The following is a 21,477-nucleotide window of genomic DNA, read 5'->3' as shown; positions in this document are numbered from 1 at the left end:
TCAGGAAAAATTGCATAGTAAAGATTTCTGAGGGGAAAATTAATGCACATTTTATTCAAATGAAGAAAAAAAAAATACATGGAATACTTCTCCAGAAAACCTACATCTCTGCAATAAGAAAATAAGAAAGGAGTTAAGTGAAAGCTTGTTTTTTGAAAGTTGGATACGCAAGTGCAGATCCCCTCCTTTCCTTTTCCTAAACAGATTTTAGATTAGATGGTGTCAGGATTACACACTACACTTTGGTTTTCCAAGCAAATGAAACAGAAGAAAACTGTTGCCCACAAGAACAAGCAGTATTGTCAAATCAAGTATGAAACAACACACTCTTTGGGCAGTTTGTACTTTATTACAATTTTAAACTGTTAGTACTTTCATATCTGGACATCTTTAAAGGATTTAGATTTACAGCTTCAAAACACTTTAACAGGATTTTTAGCCTTGATGATTAACCAGCTATACTGTACACAAGTTTAACTGCCCATCTTAATTTTTTGCCAAATTGAAAACAATTCAATGCCTATTCAGATTTGTGTCTGTGTTCAAGGTACAGAAAAAAAACTCAGTTTATTGAAAAAAGAATTATTCTGTCACACATTCATATTATCAGTTTCACGAACTTAAGATTCAAGGAGCATACACAAAGCTATACATCTGTATCATTTTATTAGGAATTAGGAATTCTGAGTAGGTTATGAAGAAATTAAATCCATTGAGTCTGAAGAATTTTCCAAAATCTGTCTTCATGAAGATATGTTCACCAATAAACAGTAAAACTTCAGCAGAACTATTATACACTGGGCAAAACAGGCCGATACCAAAAAGCAACATGCAACAAAAAAAGATACAATATAAAGGAAGACAATCTGCTGAATATTAAAAACCTCAATGAGCTTGTTGCAACCAGCACAGAAATATTCTACCAACCAGATTTAATTCACACAAAGGCAAGTGGGCTGACAACCCAAAGGGTTAATAAAATGTTCCTCAGTGCAGATTTCAATAGTGTTTTAGAGCATTTTCCTGACTGGAGCAATATTAGGAAGTGTTTTTATAAAGGGAAAGAAATAAATATAATGGAATGGTAGATTAAGTCAGCAGACTGTCTAAGGAATGGAATAAGATATCCATAACTAAAGAAAACGGGGGGGGGGGAATCTTTTAACATATAATTTAATTGGGGCTCAAGAAGCATTCAAACAGATTTCTAAGTCACAACTATATTCAGGCATTTAGGCTAACAAGAGAAGTAAAAATCAGAAGATACACTTTTTTTCCCAAATTAAGGAGTTCTTTTTAACCCAAGCATATTGTTACCTTGGTAACATGTAACTTGGTAAACAATAATTGGCAACAAAATAAGTCAAAATGCTGTAATATTCTGCCCAAACCAGTTCCAGATACTGTATAATAACCAAGATGCAAACTAATTTTGTTGTAACAAGCCTAGACCACTTATATCAAACATGTCCCTGGTGCGAAAGTCATCCAGTTTCAGTTAGCGCTTTGAAAGCTCATTTGACAGCCAGTCAAGTCCCTCATACAGACCAGTTCCTTGTGTAGCACAGGTAGCTTGAACATACCACTGTTGAAGGGGGAGAAGAAATAAGGCATTTAAACATGAATTACATGATGAAAAAAAGTTGACATTCCACTGCCCAAAATGGAACTAGAAAGAGTTGAGGATATTATCTCTAGCAGCTACATGAATGTACTAGAATCCTGCTTCATTCTAAATTATGGCCCCAACCCTGTTCAGGAGCAATGAGAGGGAAACACAAAAAGGAGGACCGAAAGCAGCCCAATGTATTTCAGCGTACACACTCCTCTTCAGGGACACTGATTAAACCAAGCCTTTTATATGTCTCAGAGTCTAACCTCTGGAGATCAGTCTAAAATTACACAACTGATGTTTTCCCAAAACAAATGAGGAAAAAGAGCAATACTAGATGAGATACTAGTTGTTACTACATTTATATATTTGTGAATATGAAGTCAATGACTTGAATCTAATGGTCTCCTGTGCAAGCAGTAGACTCATGAGAGCACCCCTCACCCATTTTCACCAAATGCACCAAAGCTGTAGCCCCACCCACCACAAACCAATGTTCTCTCTAATTTTTTTCCATCTGTTTACAGAATGAGTTTTGTTCAGGTCCGCAGTATCAAGGCAGTGTGTGCACACATGTATTCAGAATGGGACCTTTCTGATTCAACCTGAGTGGGATCTAAAACTAACAAAGTGGACATTTAAAAAAACCCTTTTGAGTGCAGGCATGTGTGCACACCTTAGAGGGAACACTGCCACAGACATTATTTCAAAGATCCCCCAACCCTCAGGAGCAGTTTTTTTGTAGGGTTGTAGTAGGACAGAGGAAGCAGAAGAGTCCCATTTCACCCTATGCAGGTATGGGAATAAACCATTACAGCTAGCGAAATAAGAGAATACCAGATATCAGGACAGTTTTCATTTAGAAGCTTAACTGAATATAGAAAGCCTTCATACTTACAGTTCTGTTACGCAGGGACTGAAGACCTAGTTTGTCTGTCATTTCACTGATTGCCATGGCATTTGGCAAGTCCTGTTTGTTTGCAAAGAGAAGCAGCACTGCATCTCTCAACTCATCTTCCTGAAGCTAATAGAGGAAGCCGTGTTAGTTTATTTCTGTTTTAGTTATACTACAATCAGACTTACACAATCTAAGAAGATAGGAGGCCTGCTAATATTTTTGTGTCTCATTCTAGCAAGTAGCATTTGGTAGCTAATGGGGTGTGCACGGACGATTCAATCCTGAACCGGTTCACCTCGAACCAGAGGCAGTCTAGTCCACAACTGAACCGAACTGAGCTCAGTCCACGGCGGACCAGTGCAGGATTGAGGGGCTATGCTTGCAGAGGGGAATCTGGTGAGGATTCCTCTTTATAAGCAAAGGGGTGGGAGAATCCTTGAAACTTTTCTAAAGGGCAGCCGGTGATGAGAGGGGCCCCTTTAAAAATAGCTTATGGTTCTTACTGGTTCAACAGTGGCCGCTGCCAGGCCATTAACAATATTAATCTACTTTTAAAGATGCCTTCTCACCACCCCCCAGCCTGGCTGCCCTTTAGAATCCTTTTCAACCATTCCCCCACCCCTTTGCTTGCAGAGCAGAATCTCTCACTGGACTCCCCTTTACAAGCATAGCCCCTCAAACAGGTTCAGTCGAACTGAGTGGACTGGCCGGTTCAACCAAACCAGTTCACGGACCAGCAGTTTGGTTCGAACTGAACCGCAAATTTCGGCTCGAGCACACCCCTAGTAGCTAACTGATTAATTTATCAAGAACTCATCAGTGCTTATAAGTAGGGCAGACAAGACACATGTCATATCAAGAACACAGCTGCAAAGGAGCTTTTTACTGAAACTGAATGGAAATATTCTTAACACCTTATAAAATCTGGATCTTTTAAACACAACAGCACACCTGCACGTCGTTTCATAAGTAAGGTGTGTGATGTTTTTGTAAATTAGGACTTGCACACCCATTCTATATGCCTCCTTTTATCAGCTGTGGAGTAATTGTCCAGTCAAGTACAGGTGATATTAGAATTTCAGGTTTTAAAAAGCTATAGATGGTTACCATTTTCTGCAGCTCTTCTGCTGCTTCCTGGATTCTCTCTCTGTCATTACTATCTACCACAAAAATGAGACCCTGAAAAGACAAGGCAAACTCAATTAGAAAAACACATCTTTATTGTCTGAATACAATCCAGTGGTACACGGAAACGTCACTTTACCCCTAAAGACTAGTTTTAAAACATGACCATATGAAACAGAGTCAAGTAGAACCGAAAGCCCACAAGTGTTCCATCACAATGGACCAATATCGTAGAAAGGCTATCAAAAGCAACACCAACATAATACCAATTACAGTGGAACACATTCTTCCCACTTGAATCGTGGAAAGTTTTATTCCATTCAACACAAATACAAGAAATTTTATTTCCAATATGATTCACAAACTTTACAGCAAGCAGCCAAGAGTGTTTCTACACTTGATCTTAGCCAAAAGGCCACAGTCATCACTTGCCAACCGTGAGGGTCCTATTCAGGGAAAACCTTGGCGGTTGGCGAATTTGCAGTAGACGAGCCATTTAAAACAATGGCCAAAAGGAGGTTAGGGGAATCGCGGTTGTGAAAATACCAAAAATAAGGTGAAAAATAGATAGAATCGCCCCAACCCCCGGAAAATGACCCTCCTTGCCAAACCATGGATACGCGGGTTGTGGTTGGCAAGGGGATCACAAGTTCCCAATTGTGGATACTCAAATCCGCAAATGGGAAAACCGCGATTGGAGAGGGACAGCTGTACTAGGATGTCTTGATGGAAAGCAGTCAAAGCCATGCAAGTGAAAGATCAGAACATTAAACAGAGATTGAGCAGAACCTTTCTTCATTAGAAAGCCTTTCAAGTGAGCTCCAATCTGTTTAGTGAGGCTTGTGCCCAAACAGTCAGTTTCACTGCAATAATTCACAAGTGGAAGTGGTTCCACAGACTACTTAGAGGGCATTTAGAAATAACACATGCTAGTGGCCTGAGACAGTTTTGTAAGTCTATGACATTAGAGACAGCAAGGCCCACAAATCCCTCAGAGTTCCTGGAAACCTCTATTACACTCTCAGTCAGGGCTACACAACTTTGACTCTCCAGCTATTAGACTACAACTCCCATCATCCTCAGTCACACTGGCCAATTGACTGAAATGATGTGAGTTGTAGTCTAACAACAGGTGCGGGGCCAAAGTTGTGAAGACCTGCTCTAAGGTGTTTTAATTGGTCCAATTTACTCCTTTCAGTATTGTAAACGCCAGAGAATTTCACCCTAACCAGGGTGAAATGATCTGTATAGTTAATGATCTGTATAGTCTAAGCACAGGAGAGGTACCATGAAGCTGTTCTCACAATCACGGGAAAGCGGGCTAAGGGATCATGGGAACCACCGGGCTTGCAGGCGAGTTTGGTGCTCCCAAGGTGGTTAGCCCGCCTAATTCCCCCTCCCCTTAGATTAGGTTAATGGAGCGAGCGCTCCATTAACCTCATCTTTTTGCTCGCGTGTTGCTGCGGCGTGTGGCGACACACGAGTAGACCCATGACCAAGAGGCTGCAAGCAGCCTCCTGGGCTCGGGGATCTCTCCAGGATGCCCTATGTGCTCGCGTGGGGCATCCTGGAACTTCTTGGGGGTCACGCAGCCCCAGCTGGCTCTGTGACATCCCAGGGATGCCTCTTGATTGTCTGTGGGGAGAGCGGGCTAACCCCCTCCAGCACTTCACATCAATCATGTGAAGCACCTGTATCTAAGCCAACAATCAGTCTCTGGAAAAAGGGGGTTATCACAGTCTCCTTGAAGGAACAAGCTAGCAGGCTAGGTGTGCTCCTGGATCCCATTTCACTATTAGGAACAGGAATGCTTCTTACCAGCTTTGGCCGATGACCACTTTGTGACCCTTCTCTGACCAAGAACAATCCAGTATTATTCATTCTCTGGCAACTTCTAGGTTAGATTTTTGCAACACTCTCTTTATAAGGCTGAAGATTGTTCAGAAGCTCTAGCTAGTGTAGAATTCTGCAGTACAGTAGTTAAACAAGAGTTGCAAACACCATAGCTGTTCCAATTTCCTTTCAGACTCACTTCAGGCCCTAAAGAGCCTGGACCCTATGAACCTAAGCGAACACCTCCTATATGTTCTTCCCATGCCTACTTAGGTCAGAGGGAGATAGTGATCCCTCCTCCTTAGAAGCAATGCAGTGGGGTTGTATTCATGATGGCACCCACCTTGTGAAATGCCCTGACAAGGCGGATTCACCAACAAATTTCACTGTTTTTCTGCTAACAGGTAAAGGCTTTTTACAAAACACACCCATGCAAGGAATAGCAGGGATCATGCTGTACTGCTGCTGCGCACTGGTAAATCAGGAATTACATACAGCAAGACAGTTCAACATTTACAGAGTGAAAGCATGATTCTAATATTGGCCTAGTCCACAGCATATTTAACGATCTTAGAAAAATCCATCAAATTGCTTTTTGAAACCTTTAATCATTACAAATTAACACTGACAAGTCATATCGGACAGTGCTAGTGAGGGAAGCACCCTGAAAAAGAAAGCTATCTCCATATAAAGGTCTTCGTATAAGCTTTTTCTTGGTACACAGCTTTTCAACTATCTATCCATGACATGATTGACAGATTTTTTCAGGTATCTCTCACAGGACTTACCTGTGTGTTCTGAAAATAATGCCTCCAGAGTGGCCTGATTTTATCTTGGCCACCAACATCCCAAACAGTGAAACATATGTTTTTATATTCTACTGTTTCCACATTAAAACCTAAACAGAAAAACAAAAGCATTTATGACAATCAAGACCAGTGAATACCTAGTACTATAGCACTACTGAAGCTAAACAGGTATGAGCGGAATCAGTAGCTAGATGAGAAACTATTGAAGGCTTCACTTAAGCTGTTCTGAATGTTCTAAAGGGAAAATAGGATATAAATCTAATAGAGCTTGCAATTACAGCTCTATCTGCTTGTTTATAAATGGCCATATAAATGCAACTTCATATTCAAGTTATAAGAAGCCAGGATATTTGCAAAATCTTAGACGGCAAGGACTTATTCACATTCTACCCCTGCTAGCTGAGCATTATTATCTCTGCTGAGCTAAAAGGTGTCTTTCAAAGTGGCAACCCTCCTATATTTAGCAGAGGGGAAACAACTGTTCCTAGCCAACACCAGCACAGCTGTATCTACATTGTTTTTCTTTTTAGACTGTGGGCCCTTTTGGACAGTGAACCATTTTATTTCTTTTTCTCTGTAAACTGTTTTGTGAATTTTTGTTGTGTGAAGTGGTATAATACATTTTTGTTATTAGAATATTAAATGTATATACCACTTTTCAATAAAGTTTTCAACAAAGTTTACATAGCAAAATGGGGGGTAGCTCTCTGTCCCAAACAAGCATACACAAAAGGAATACCCAGCAACAGACAAGGGGAGAGATACTGTGCTGGGGTTGAATAGAGACCGCTGCTCTCTCCTGCAAAATTGTAGGAAAGTCAGCACTTTAAAAGTTGCCTCTTTGCCCAGCTAGCAAGGGTTCATATCTCTGGTTTCTGAAGGGTTATTTGACTTGACTGCCACTACAGGCAGAGGAAAACAGGTCTTATCTACCATCATCACTTGGAAGCAAGCAAGTGGTACAGGCTATTCAGCTTGTTCTGGCCACAACTAGCTCCATCCCAGAGATTTACACTAATACCCTGAGGTTTTTTGGTAAGCATCATCCTGTCATGAAAGTCTGTGACATACAGCATATTGTAGGAACAAACCTAAGAATTCAACTCTAACCTACTCTGTGGCAAACTGATCCAATTACAGGTTTGGGGCTTTAAAAAAAAAAGCCATCTGAACAAAAAAAGGCTGCTTTCACACTAGTATTAGCAAGACAAGGACACACTATTTTCTTACCAATTGTGGGAATTGTAGTGACAATCTCTCCTAGCTTCAGTTTATACAGAATAGTTGTTTTTCCAGCAGCATCCAATCCAACTAGAAAAATAAAGTTTATTATTAATTTAATCAACTCAGAGCAGGTTCTTAATAAAGACTTTTGACTATAACAGGATAGCACCACATTTTTCCAATGAGCAGTGTTTAGTTTCCCGTTCCAAGGATTTTTGTCTTTAAGCTAGACTTTCTGCCTCCATAAGAAGTCTTCATCCTCCATCTCAGGTGGTTTAACATACGTCAAAAGATGGTCTAACATGCTATAAACTTTGAGGAGTGCTTGAATTGCATGCTCCCTCCTCCCCTTATAGAAACATAGAAAGCTGCCTTTTATGGAATCAGATCACTGGTCCATCTAGATCAGTACTGTCTACACCAGGCCTGCACAACATATGGTCTGCGGGCCAGATCTGGCCCGTGAGGCCTTTTTTTTCTTAGCCCGCTGGGCCATTTCCCTCTTCTAGAACTGGCATGAAAGATATCATTTTTTCTCCCCCCGCAGCTGGCATCTGAGCAAAAGATTCAATTTCTTGCCCCCTTGGACTGGTCACGAGGGAGAGTGCCGCTCCCGCCCACCCCACCTCCATGTACTTTACCAGTATCGGTGTAAAAATTCCTTTCCCCACCCCCATGGATGGCCAAAACAGCCAGGGTCACAGCAAGGGAGAGTGCCGGCTTCCTTGCCTGCCTGCCTCACCGCTATGTGCTTTCTTGGCCAGCTCTGCCTTCTGTTGTCACCAGGAAAGTACGTGGGAGGGAGCAAGCAAGGCAGCCTGTGCTCTCCCTTGCTCTGGCCATACAAGAGGGTGGGGGAAGGACTATTTTGCTCCAATGCCAGCAGGAGTTAGAAAAATCGTTTTTTACCGCCAGTTCTGGAGGAGGAGGGAAATGGCCCAGCAGGCCAAAGGAGTGTGTCACCCTCCTCTGCTCATGTCTAAGGTGCGCAATGCAGAAACCTTCTCTGTACCGCCCCCTTCTCTTATGCCCACGCTGCTGCTTGCTGAGGGCAGGAGTGGAGGGTGCTGGGGAACAAGAAAACAAGAAAAAGATATGGAATTCAGTCTTCCCTCTAATATTTCATCTGTGTGTGGAATGAATTTTGTTCTGGGTGGCAATAACAAGGCAGTATGTGCACAAGTGCATTCTGAGTGAGGCCTTCCTGATTCAACCTGAGCAGAATCAAACATTAACTGAGTCGACATCAAAAAAACTTGTGTGCGCATGCACATGCCTTAGAGGGAACACTGATGGAATTCCTTCTGTACAGATTGATTGATCGATCTACTTATATGTATATACTGCCTGATATATACATCTCTGGGTGGTGTGTCCATTTTGAGTAGCTGAGCATTTGAATTCAAAGTTTCTCAATTTAAAAAAAAATCGCACCTTATTTGCCATTTATAAAGAATAGCACAGAGAAATTGCTCACAGCTCCAGTATATGAAGGAAATATGTCAAAATGAAGCCTATGTTCTCTGGTCTCAACAAGAACCTGTACAGAGCATCCCAGAAAGTGATTGGGGTGGAGGACAAATACAACTAAGTTTACCTTCAATAATACTTGTCATACATGTCAATGGAGATATGCACCTGCACAGTTCTCCCTCTCTCTTACTTACACGCACACACCCCCAACCCCCTTTTAAAAAATGCCACAAGAAAAGAGGCCACATTTCATTCAAAAATAAACCCTAGTGGCGCAGGTTGTTCTCGTTGTACGAGTAGAAATACAACCCTCCTTGCAGCAGCATACCAGGGAAATAGACCCATGGTCAAAATGGACATTGGTGCCCCCACACCACATCATGGTTGGTTCTGGGCCACTGAAGTATTTGAGTTGTGCAGGCCTGATCTACACTGACTGGTAGCGGCTCTCCAATGTTTCAAGCACAAGTCTTTCCCAGCCCTACCTGGAGACGCCAAGGAATGCATCTGGAACTTTCTGCACACAAAGCAGATGTTCTACCACTGAGCTATTGCCCCATCCCCTCATACACCAAGATTCCTTTCCTCTTGAGAGAAAACCCTGGCCTTTAATCCATAGTTGTAAAGCAAGTGCTAACCACAGCCAGTCTGGACAAGACAGCATGATTTGCCTTGAACCAGAAATGGAGGGTATAGAGGCAGACAAGGAGGAGGAGTGAGCACAACCCCAAGAGTCCTTAAAGTCTATTCATGTAACAGTTTGGTATTTCATCTGAATCAGTCTGCACTCAAGGAAGTTGACAATCAAATGCACAAATCTTAATTGAATATAGCTCTTTGTACTTAAAAGGTTTCAATACGTCTCCAGGCTGAACAGCTTGCCTGCCCTAGATCAGGTGAAATTTGCAGTTTTGGGCTCTGTTTTAGTTTTATTTTGTATTATTTTACCAATCTCTGTTAATGGAATTTTGGAGCACTATGTTCATTTCCCCCCCCCAGACAAACCATCTCAGTTTTATGGTTGGATAGAACCAACAGCAAATCTCTGACAACTTCATCAATGTAGGTCTAAAGAGACCATGATGTTTTGACAATTAACCAGTTAGGAGGACAAGGGGTCAACATACATATAGAGCTGGATCAAGGATTTCTATTTAACAGTGGAAATGAAAACTCAAGATTTTCATATTAGAATTATTCATATCTTCCTCTCAGAGGAACGTCTCAACTTTAGAATATTTAGAACTACAGTGAGCTATCATGAAAGCATACTCAATAGCTTTACCTCTCTTACCCCCAAAACAGCCATGTTCAAGCCAAAGAAAGCTTGCAATGTGAACATTGTACTATAACTAGTCTATATTATAAACGAAAAGCGCTTCCAAAATATAAACGGAGGTTCATCTTAACGTGCACCTGTGATATAACTAAACCCTTTATAGTATGCCTTATATGTTGGAGAGCAAACTCCACACCGTATAACTAACATTTTTAGTTATTTTATCCACTGCATTAATTCAATCTCAAGTTCTGAATTTTGCAAGTTAGTCTGCCTAGATTTTATATAAGGCCAGTTTGTGTGTTCAAGAAATAGTGGATTCTTCAGAAGTATAAGCAAACATGCCATCAGAGATAGAATGCAGGACTGACAAGGCAGTACACTTGTAGTCAAAATAGCAATCAGTAGGAACTATTTAATTCTTATTTTAGGAGGCGACATTAAAATGCAAAGTCTGACCTAGAAAAACAAACATACATTACATTGTGTTGTAAACTACAGTCACTTAATTTCAGTGATTTGGACTGGAAACTAATACACACAAAAATTATGATAAACACAGCAACTTAAATAAACCATTTAGCAAAGACTGACGTGTCCAAGAGATCTAGCATCTTCCAAAGCATCCTGATTCTCGTAATCTATGCAACTATATTAATATTCTCTATGCAAACGTATTAATTTTAATATAGCATTAAAATTAGGGGTTTTTTAACCTCTCACATCACCTTAGAAGTACTGGATTGTCCAAAATTTTACATAGCAGCTTTCATCAATTACATACACACTCAGATTTCAGACACACTGGAGACAGTGTGTGTTCTTTAGGAATACAAAGAAAACACAATAAACAATCCTTTCTCATGAGCACCTGCACACATGCCCACAGAGCATCAGAGAGCCATGTTTCCAGCAACACTAGTGTAAATTGCACTGCGGTCTATGACACTTGTGAAAACAATCTTTTCTGTTTCCTTCTTGGCATAGCTGCCCCCAAATCCCATGCAAATCCACACCGGTGGCCTGGAATCTCTCCTGAACATGCATGGAGGGCTGTAGGGGGAGTTAGTAAAAACTGCCCTTTCCCTTTCGCAGATGGAAGAGCCATTTGGGGTTTAAAGCAAGGAATGTGAACTCCAGGCAGGTAGGAAAGAGAAATGACAAAAGAAGACAGGGCTCTTTTATATGGGTTTTCCTCTGCATGCAGGAACTGTGCCTGCGTGGGGAAGAATTGCATCAACTCTAATAGATAAATCATCTATAGTATCCTTTCTACAGTGTATCTGCTATATTTAAGATAGAAGTATTATATTCTGATCTTTAGATAAAGCATGTTTTCTTCTGAGACATATCAAAGAATTTCATGTAGAGTTTCTGAAAGTTTAGTAAACTATTCTAGGTTCTGAAGAATGAACAATACACAATGCATTTTGATAGGAACAGATACACTAAATTATGTTAAAATCTTTTTTAAAACACAAAATTAAAAAAGCTTTTAACACACTTGTTTTGACTTCGTGCCTTTTCAGGACAATGGTATATTCTGGGTATGAACAGTGGAAGAAGGGATATCAAGGTACCATATTTACCCAAGTAGAAGGCAACTCTGAATTTAAGATGACCCCTTTAAAGTACAGGTTAAATACGGGCTATATCTGTATTTACCCAAAAGGAAGAGGACTCTGAATTTAAGATGACCCCACAATTTCTATCAAAGAACGGGGAGGCGGGGCAGGGGAGACCTAGTTTTGGATTCAGATAAATACAGCACTATAATGGTTTAGTGACTTGCTTTGTGGCAGAGGGTTTTGTAGAGGGAAAATTCATATATGCCATCTAAATCTTCAGATGACCTCTAAATCTATTGCCTTCTAGTCAAAAAATAGCTACATTTATAGTCAAAAAGTTTACTAGTCAAAAAATAACTACATTTCAGGGCATCTAGAAGACCTAGATGCTTAAACCACTCAAACACTAAATAGTGATGAAGTATGATAAACATTTTAAACAAAAAGCCACCATAATGAGAAACTGTGTGTTACTATCAGAGATGAACTGTCAATTTATCCTAGTAATCTCTTCTTGACCGAAGTCTCTAACAGATACAAGAAGTGTACAACTTGGAGTGGTGATGGATAGCTTATTTCCTAAAAGCTTCCCAGGAGGAAAAGTGAGTTGGACAGGGGTGGTGATGGTGTCAGGGCTTTAATGTATTATTATTATTATAGCCTTAGAAGTGCATAAAGAAAACACAGCAAGGCATAATTTTGTGTTTGATTATATAAGAGTAAAAAAATTAACAAGAGAAATCACTTTTAAAAAGAAATCACTTTTAAGTGACTTTAAAACAGTGTCACTTCTGAAGAAGTCTTATTAAAATATTACAGTAGTGGCCAGAGAATTAATGGGAGCAACTGATTTTGACAAACAAGTCCAGGTGAAGCCATAACAGGCAAGGAATTAAGTTAGGGTGAAAGATGTTTTTACACACACACACACACACACACACACACACACACACAATGAGATGACATCCAGACCTTTGGTGGCACAAAGTAACTCCTTGCTGAAAGGAATCCTTGCATGAGCATAACTTTCCTTCCACCCACAGAAGAAACTACTGTTGATGGTGTGCCACTGAAGGTCTGGATGAGGCAATTTGAGGATCTTTAAGTTACTGGTAGTAATTCCAAAACATCGTCTTGTCCTGAATGGTTCAGATAGATTAGCTTCTCAGTTGTGAAGCTTGTTTTATGTGCTGTTGTAAGAGCAGAAGATATATATTATTTGGTTCTGGATCCACTTCTGCAGGCTTCTTCAAAATGAAGAATTTCATGTTGAAACAAGAATTTTCAGAAGCAAACATGGCCTGTATTTTATGTCTCTTTTCACAAGTTATTCTAAGAATAAGTAGCGAACTCATTATTTTACCACACCAATGTGCAACAGTGTCAAGTGTTCTGTATAGAATAAAGCCTTTTCTATCCAATGCAAACACAGCAGTTAGTGTCTCATCAGCAACTGCGAACAAGAATGCTTCACCTACAGTGTGGCACTTAGAAAAACACATTTCCAGAGACACTAGCTTTCTGAATCTTTCCTTACAGTGATACATGTCCAAACAGAATTCCAACAGCGAAAATTACATACCCAAAAGTTTGCAAATGAATTAAGAACTGTGATTACATTCCAACTATTCTGGTAATTTACAATGACTTTAAAAAAAAAGGAAAATATGTCAATACATCAGGGAAAAGGTATTTCTAACAATAAATCAATTCTAGTGTCAGTCATCTCACTAGCATTGTTAAGTAGAGCTCAAAAGCAGCAATTGTTCCATCAGGAAAGATCCCTTCTCTACATCTTAAGCACACCAAACAAATTCAGAGCTGAATTTTAAAATGTTTAAGTATCAATGACCAGGTAACTATGGGGACTGTGATAAGATTAGTCTTCAGTATTGCATTAACTAGAAGGGGGATGGGCAAGAAGTAGATGGTAAGAGAAAACACATATTTGTGACATTTTCAGTTTCAAGATCACCATTATGAATTAGATTAAACAATTCAAACTCTTGTTCTGTTGATCTGACTGAACTATTGAAAGATCACTCAAAACAAATGATGTTTCAGATAAGCCATTAGGTAATTTGCACAGAATTTTAGGCATTCCGGGCTATCAGAAACATACACCCGGTATTATTTGTGCAGCCTTAAATCAGAAACAGAGCTTTCATGCCATGCATATATAGATCAAGAACAGCAATTTTACAACTCGGTTTACATCTTTCCCCCAAAATGGCAGCAAACGTTAACAGCTCTTAATGCTGCCACATCCTGTTTGAGATATGAATGGTATGGGAGCAATGTCGACATTTGCACACTGGTTATTCACTATCACAGACCTGCGGGGGGGGGGGGCGGAGGAAGAAGAAAAGGAGGATGGCGGGGGTGGAGAGAGAAAGAAGGTATGTTAATTCAGAAGACTAGAGACTGAGAAGACAGCCCTGAAGGTAGGCCTCTCTTCCATTTTAATTAACTCGCGCTGCGTTCCTATGCAAGAAGAAAAGCGCGATGCAAGTTAAAAATTCCCCCGAACACAACCGCCAGACCGCTTTGTGTGCGCAAATGAGCCGGTGACCAGGCTGAAGGCACCGAGCTTATTTTGAAACACAGGAAGCCAATCACACGGAGAACGAACCCACATCCTGAAAAGAGCAAGAGGGCCCCGGGCAGAGCAGAGCCGCCGCCGCCGCCCCGAAACGTCCTCTCCAAGATGGACTGTGGGCGCCCCTCCGAAAGGAGCAGAGGCAGCTCCGTCCAGATCTCCCCCACCGCCACGGCACTGCGCTCCTCTTGCAGCCCACCCTCCTCCTCCTCCTCTTCCTCCTCCGCAGGCCCAGCCAAACAACACTGCTTCACCGAAGCGAGGCTGCTGCACCTCGTCTCCCTGCCCGCCCGCCCGGGAAGGAGCCCCCGAGCAGCCCGCGTCCGGGCTGCGGGGGAGGAAAACACAGATGGGAGGGCAGCGGCCCCGCGTCCGGAGACAAGCGCCGGGCCGCCCGCTCTGCCCGGGGTGGGGCCTGCCTAGCTAGCCGGGGCGCGAGCGTGCTGGAGCTGCTCGGCGGTGGGTCCCGCTTTCTCGCCCGCTCGCCCCTCTCCCCCTCTTTCTTTCTCACCCATGAGGATGCGCATCTGCTTCTTGCCGAAGAGGCGTGAGAAGAGCGAGGAGATGGTGAGGCCCATGGCGGCTCCGGGCTGGGCGGAGGCAGCGGCGCAGGGAGCTAGCGGGCCGAGTGCGAAGGCGGCGGGGAAAAGCGGAGGCAGCAACCTGGGCCCCGGTCCCTCCTCAGTCAATCAACCTCGCTCTCTCTCCCCGTTCCGCTGGCTCGCTCGCTCTCGCCGTCTGGTCTGGCTGCCGCAGGGACGCCGAAAGCGGCGGGCGCTGACGAAGGCAACGGCGGCGTCTGCTCTGGGAGGCTGAGCTGTGCCCGGGGAGCCTGACTCGCTCTCGCTCTCCCCTTTTCTTTCTCTCTCTGCCACGTCACAGCCACCCCGGCTCCAACGCGGACAAAATCGCGTCACGCCCGCCACATCCTCACCGCGGCACCACCTACATGCCGAAGACTCGAGCAGGCTTCCAGAGCCACAGGAAGACTACGACTCCCAGTGGCTACCCCCGGCGGCAGCCTTCATAGCTTTCGAGTTTGAGCCCCACGGCACGACGGGAAATGTAGTCCTAAAGCTGCTCGGAGGCTTGTCCCTCCGAGAGAAGAGAGGCATATAGTATAATGGGAAATGTAGTTACCTCTTCGTCTTTCCCCCGCCCCCCAGCTCTGAGTTTCCCTTCCGCCTTTTCTGCCCCAGTGTGCTCTGGGAGTCATAGTCTCCCTATTATAAGCCTGAGGCCTAGCTCTAGGTAGCGATCATGGCATAACTAAATCTAGATGTAGGTAGAGTCACTAGCTAGCAATCACAGCCCTACAAAGAGCCGATGTAGTGGTAAACCATAAAACTGCGTTTGGATTGTACTATTTAAGACTGCAAAAAGAGCCTTCTGTAAGGGGGAAACATTCCTAGGAATTCGAAACTGAATGTCGGACCAAGGTTCTAGGCTAGGTATCTTTCCGACTACTTTTCTAGGTGCAGATTCTTTCTTTCTTTCTTTCTTTCACGGAGTGTTCTATTATATGAGTCTCCAAATGCATTTTGAAGCAGTGATAGTCCAGATGCAGGTTTACACTATTCTTTGTAAGAACTATGTCATATTAGAAACATTTGTTTAATGGCTGTTGGAATGGTGTATGTCAAATTATATCCTTCGGCAGCACATATACTAAAATTGGAACAACGCAGAGAAGATTGTGCAAGGTTGATGTGCAAATTTGTGAAGCGTTCCATGAATTAATTTATTATTATTATTTTAGTATTAAGAGAGAAGAGAGCTGGTCATCTGATAGCAAGCATGACTTGTCCCCTTAGCTAAGCAGGGTCTGCCCTGGCTACATATGAATGGGAGACTAGAAGTGTGAGCACTGTAAAATATTCCCCTTAGGGGATGGAGCTGAGCAGAAGATTCTAAGATCCCTCCCTGGCTTCTCCAAGATAGGGTTAACAGTCCTGCCTGCAACCTTGGAGAAGCCGCTGCCAGTCTGTAAAGACAATACTGAGCTAGATAGACCAATGGTCTGACTCAGTATATGGCAGCTTCCTACGTTATTATTTATTTATTTGTTCATTCGTTCGATTTTTAGACCACCCTTACAAAATAGCTCAGGGCAGTTCACAAACGTCAAAGATCCTTTAAAACAATTTAAGAGCACTGGAAGGCCAGGCCGAACAGGTAGGTCTTTAGGGCTCTCCTAAATTCCAATAAAGAATTCAAATTATGGATGTCTGCAGGGAGCGCATTCCACAGTCCAGGAGCGACTTCAGAGAAGGCCCGCCTCTGGGTTGCCACCAGACGAGCTGGTGGCAACTGGAGCCGGACCTCCTCAGATGATCTTAGCATGCGGTGGGGATCAGACCGAAGAAGGTACTCTCTAAGGTAACCTGGACCCAAGCCGTTCAGGGCTTTAAAGGTAATAACCAGCACTTTGTATTTTGCTTGGAAACATATCGGCAGCCAGTGCAGCTGTTTCAAAACAGGCATAATATGGTCTCTCTGGGTTGCCCCGGAGACCAGCCTTGCTGCCGCATTTTGAACTAACTGAAGTTTCCAAACTATGTACAAAGGATTGTTTGCAGCCACAGATTGCCAATGCATATATCTAAAGTTCTTTTTAATTATAGTAAAAACAAAACACATCTTATTTTTATAGATAGGTAGATTGTAAGGTTTTAAAAATTCTTCCCTTTTGGCTTTTATGGCCAATATCTGCCCTAATATGCCAATGGGACAAAATGAACAGGCTGCCCTCATCCCGAACACTAAAATCACCAGACACAAGGAGGCAGGGCCCCCTGTCTAAATAATATAGCCTTGAGTGCAGTACATAAGTAAATGCTGTCATTCTATGCAGGAAGTTAAGAGCCCTGTCTGGAGACTAGTAACACTGCTGGGCAGCTGATGTTCTACTGTCAGGGAGGGACTCCATGAGAGAAACAATATGCAAGTAGTTAATCACCTTTCCTTCCTGAAAGCAGCTCCAAGACAAAGGGAAGATGCATTTCCCTACAGTTCTCTCCCCTCAAACAGGACGTAGGTATAGAAGTGGGGGGAGTGCAAATTGTTCCTCACTTTCCCGAGGCCAGAAGATGCAGTCACATTGAAAAACAGGGTTGGATCTGGAGAACTAAGCTTGGCCCCTTTTCTGCTAATGATTTCAGTGATAAATCATAACTGACCTTATTGCCATTGTAGAAAGGCTACACTTTTCATCCCTTGTTACCTATCAAACATGAGGCCTTTAGCTAATCAGTATATATGAAAGTCTGTATTCCAGGATTCTATCACACTGCAGCATTACACAAAATAACAGAAATCAAGGCAGGGAGAAACAAAAAAGAGTCTGGCTCAGTTTGAAGTCATTTTCAGCCACCTTAAGTTCCAGGAAACAAGGTAAATAACATTTACATGAAACCACTGCATCTGGAAGTTTGGTCTAGAGTGCTATCAATATGCTGATGACACCCATATTGTTCCATACCAAATTCATCAGGAAATGGCACGACCCCTGTAAGCCTGGAGTTGATATTGGGCTGGATGAGGGATAGCAGGCTGAAGTTGAATCCAAACAAGATAGAGATACTGTCTGTAGGGGGTCGGGATCTGAGAGATGGGTTAGATCTGCCTGTTCTGGATCGGGTTACACTCCCCCTAAAAGATAAGGTTCGTAGTCTGGGAGTGCTCCTGGATCCCAAACTCTCCCTGGTTTCTCAGGTTGAAGCTGTGGCCAGAAGTGCTTTTTATAAGCTTCAGTTGATATGCCAGATACGTCCATTTCTGGAGACAAATGACCTTAAAATGGTAGCACATATGCTGGTAACCTCTAAGCTTGACTGCTGTAATGCACTCTACGTGGGGCTGCCTTTGTACATAGTTCAGAAGCTACAATTGGTTCAGAATGCGGCAGCCAGATTGGTCTCTGGGACAACATGGAGGAACAACATAACACCGATTCTAAAAGAACTGCACTGGCTGCTGAAATGTTTCCAAACAAAATACAAAGTACTGGCTATTACCTATAAAGCCCTTAACGGCTTAGGTCCAGGGTACTTAAGAGAGCGCCTTCTCTGTCGTGAACCCTGTCACCTATTAAGATAATCTGGAGAGATCTGGTTATGGTTTCTGCCAACTTGTTTAGTGGCAACTCGGGACTGGGCCTTCTCTTTGGCTGCCCTAGGGCTTTGGAACTCGCTCCCTGCTGAAATAAGGGCATCTCCTTCTCTGTTTGTTTTTAGGAGGACCCTGAAGACGTACTTGTTTTCCCAGGCCTTCAACTGATATCAAAATTTTTGAATTTTAATGTGTTTGTATCTATTATGATTTTTATCTTTTTATGAATTTTAAAGGTTTTATAATTTATATTATGTTTTAATTCTGTACACCACCTAGAGATTTCAATATTGGGCAGTAAATTAATTATATAAAAATGATAAATCAATAGGCTACAGTGAGGGGCATAGCTGAGAGAAGGCAAATCTGATTTCTCACTCCAGATACAGGTGTCACCACAGGCATGAAAAGGTTTTGCCAGCAGCACAATGGTTTCCCTCAAGAGCTGTCCCCGCTCATGGCTGCTTCATTGACATAGGAGCAGGAAATAAAGCACTGTACATGGGTGGAGCACCAATGCAATGAAGCAAAACATATTCTGCACCCCAGCACAAAATATCTGTCTCATGGAAGCTCTAAGTTCTTTTCTTTCTGCATACCTGAACTGCAGCTACATAGCTGGATTGTTGAGATCAGGCTCATCATAATAGGATCTCATTACTTGTGTTGTAGCCAGAGGCATCTCTATCTAAATTGTTTGCTTTGGGTCACTTTTGGTGCAGCGTGTGAAATTACAGTAAGGGAAAAGGGCAATGGGATGACTGGACAAAAACAGATTCACAGCAGTGCTGTTAGGTGTTAATGGAATTGTTCTGGAACGCTAGCAGAACATTCCAAGACTACTTTTGGGCTTGTGTGGGGAATTAGCAAGACAGTCCATTACAGTGTCAATTCGTGCAAAGCTTTGGTCTGGAAATAAAGACCATTAGATAGGAATGTGGTGCAATCAGATTTATTCAAGTATTTTGGGGGTACAGGTAATAAAAGGTAATAAAACTTGACTAGCAATACAAATTAGAAACTCACAGAGGTGTTTTAGAGGCTTAAAGGTCTGAATTGCAATTAAATCAGCTTAAGGCTGGCCAGAGAAAACCAGGAAGAAGGAGAGAGGGAGATTATTAGTAATACCTTCTTCCAGTTCCATTGGTGTGTCTGTCACACTTGCAAGTTAGGGAACGCTGGGGTCCTCCTTCCCAGGAGCCAAGCAGAAGGACAGGATAGAGGAGAGACAAGCGGTGCCACTCGCAAGCCAGAGGACCATGAAAGTGGCTGGTTCCAGGGGGAAATCCAGGGGAGGTCGATTTTCGAAGGCAGCCAAGCGTGGTGCATGGTTTGGGTCAGGAGGTAGGTCGAAACCAGAAGCTGGAAGCAAAGCTGGAGCAATGGCTGTTGTAGATGGAAGAGCCAGAGCCAAAACACACACAGATGGTGGGCCCGAGCGAGCCCCATTTGCTGGGGCTTGGGGTTGAAATAGGCAAAAACATTCCTTTGGGCCAAACACAGGTCATACTTCCTGGCTGCAGGGTATGACATCTATGGTTAACAAAATAAAACATGCTGTATTATTAGATCAGAGGTGTGTGCAATCTTGGAGTGGCTTGGAAAACCTGTATGGGAAAAACCTGTAAATGGGCAAGCTCAAAACCTATCCTGTGGGTCAGGAAGACCTTCCAGGTGAGCCTAGTCCGAGCCAGACCATTAGTGCTGCAATAGGGAGGTGGGAGGGTTACAGCCCTATCTGAGTTCCTTTTGAGACTATTACTAAGACTACTCCTTTGTGCCAACAAAAAGAGGAGTTTGACTATCCTCTTGAGAAATCATCCTTCTCAACTTGCTTCTGCTCAGCCAGCATCCTTCTCTATATTATAAATAGAGAGGGACATGGGGATACCTTACAGTCGCATGTCATACTGGACCTGGGGTAAAGTTGCCCCATGCTGCTTGTGCTAAGTGGCTGAGAGTTTGCCAAATATGGGTATGTGGAGGGCTCGTGGTCCCACAAGTCCAGGTAGTCAAGATGGACACTGCAAGCCTGCTGTTCCAAATCATACAGAGGGGTGCTGCTTGTAGTCCTGAACAGGCTGTTCTCATAACAGGGTATTGTTCTTATAGCTGGCAGTTGCCAAGTGGAAGAAAAGATCCTCTTCGTGATCCTCATTGTATTCACACTTCTGGGTTTGCGCCTGCACAGTAGCCTCAAATCGGGATGACTGCAAGTTCCAAGCCACATTCCAATTCCACCTTCTGCACAGGGGGTGGCCTCCGTAAAGGTCAAGAAAGTGGGTCACAGGCACAGACTTATGCTTTGAGTCTAGGAAGAGCAAGACTGCATCCAGTGCTCCTGCATTTCAGATGCAGCTAAACTGCCAAAGTGAGTAAGAGTTTGGGGACAAAGAAACATTCCAATGGACCAGTCAATCACACCCTAATGCAATCGGGGCAACCTCTAGCCAGTAATGGAATTTGGCCTGCTTGGACTCAAAAGTACAGTGCGAACTCAGCTCTGTGAGTCCCCTGACCCCCTATAAAAACACCTAGAAATGTTCTCTCTCTTCAACCACCTTGAACCTCAATCCCTGTAATTAGCAGAATTAACACCACCTAGCCCCCATGTGCATTTCTAGATGTGGGACTCCTGGTGAACATTCTGCCCAGTACAGTCCTGGAACTTGCCCAAATGAGTTCTTGCCTTCTACTCAAATCCTACTCCCTAAATTTGTGGCGCACAAGGTACACAAACCCTGCCTGGAACTTGGAGTGAACATAACCACTGTGCTTCACCCTATGCTGAAATAACTGAATCTAGGGTATTTTCAGATGTGCAACATTTCTCCACAAACAAGCCTACAAGACTTCCCTGCTGAAGCTCCCTTGCCCTTAGAGATTGACTCACTCAAGCTAGGGTGCTTTCAGATGTGGGCTTGTGGTACCTTGCACCCCCAACATG

The 21,477-nt window shown here is 42.9% G+C and overlaps 1 protein-coding gene across 1 annotated transcript; it reads right to left on the bottom strand.

The window, feature by feature from the left end:
• Positions 1 to 327: 327 nt before the first annotated feature.
• Positions 328 to 15,433, bottom strand: ARF4 (ADP ribosylation factor 4). The gene is made up of 6 exons (XM_053298393.1): positions 14,932 to 15,433; positions 7,508 to 7,588; positions 6,257 to 6,366; positions 3,618 to 3,689; positions 2,511 to 2,636; positions 328 to 1,585 (listed from the first exon to the last, which is right to left on the bottom strand). The coding sequence occupies exons 1-6, from the start codon at positions 14,996 to 14,998 to the stop codon at positions 1,499 to 1,501; spliced, it is 543 nt and encodes a 180-aa protein (XP_053154368.1). The 5' UTR covers positions 14,999 to 15,433; the 3' UTR covers positions 328 to 1,498.
• Between the last annotated feature and the right edge of the window lie 6,044 nt (positions 15,434 to 21,477).

This window comes from Hemicordylus capensis, chromosome 2 (assembly GCF_027244095.1).
Source record: "Hemicordylus capensis ecotype Gifberg chromosome 2, rHemCap1.1.pri, whole genome shotgun sequence".
Classification (NCBI taxonomy): Eukaryota; Metazoa; Chordata; class Lepidosauria; order Squamata; family Cordylidae; genus Hemicordylus; species Hemicordylus capensis.
This window is presented reverse-complemented; position numbering and strand designations above follow the sequence as displayed.

Coding starts and splice junctions, on each gene's coding strand:
- ARF4 (XM_053298393.1), bottom strand. CDS start 14,998: ATGGGCCTCACCATCTCCTCGCTCTTCTCACGCCTCTTCGGCAAGAAG. Junction 6,367..7,507: donor CACTACAATTCCCACAATTG/GTAAGAAAATAG, acceptor TTTTCTGTTTAG/GTTTTAATGTGGAAACAGTA. Junction 3,690..6,256: donor ATTATTTTCAGAACACACAG/GTAAGTCCTGTG, acceptor TTGTCTTTTCAG/GGTCTCATTTTTGTGGTAGA.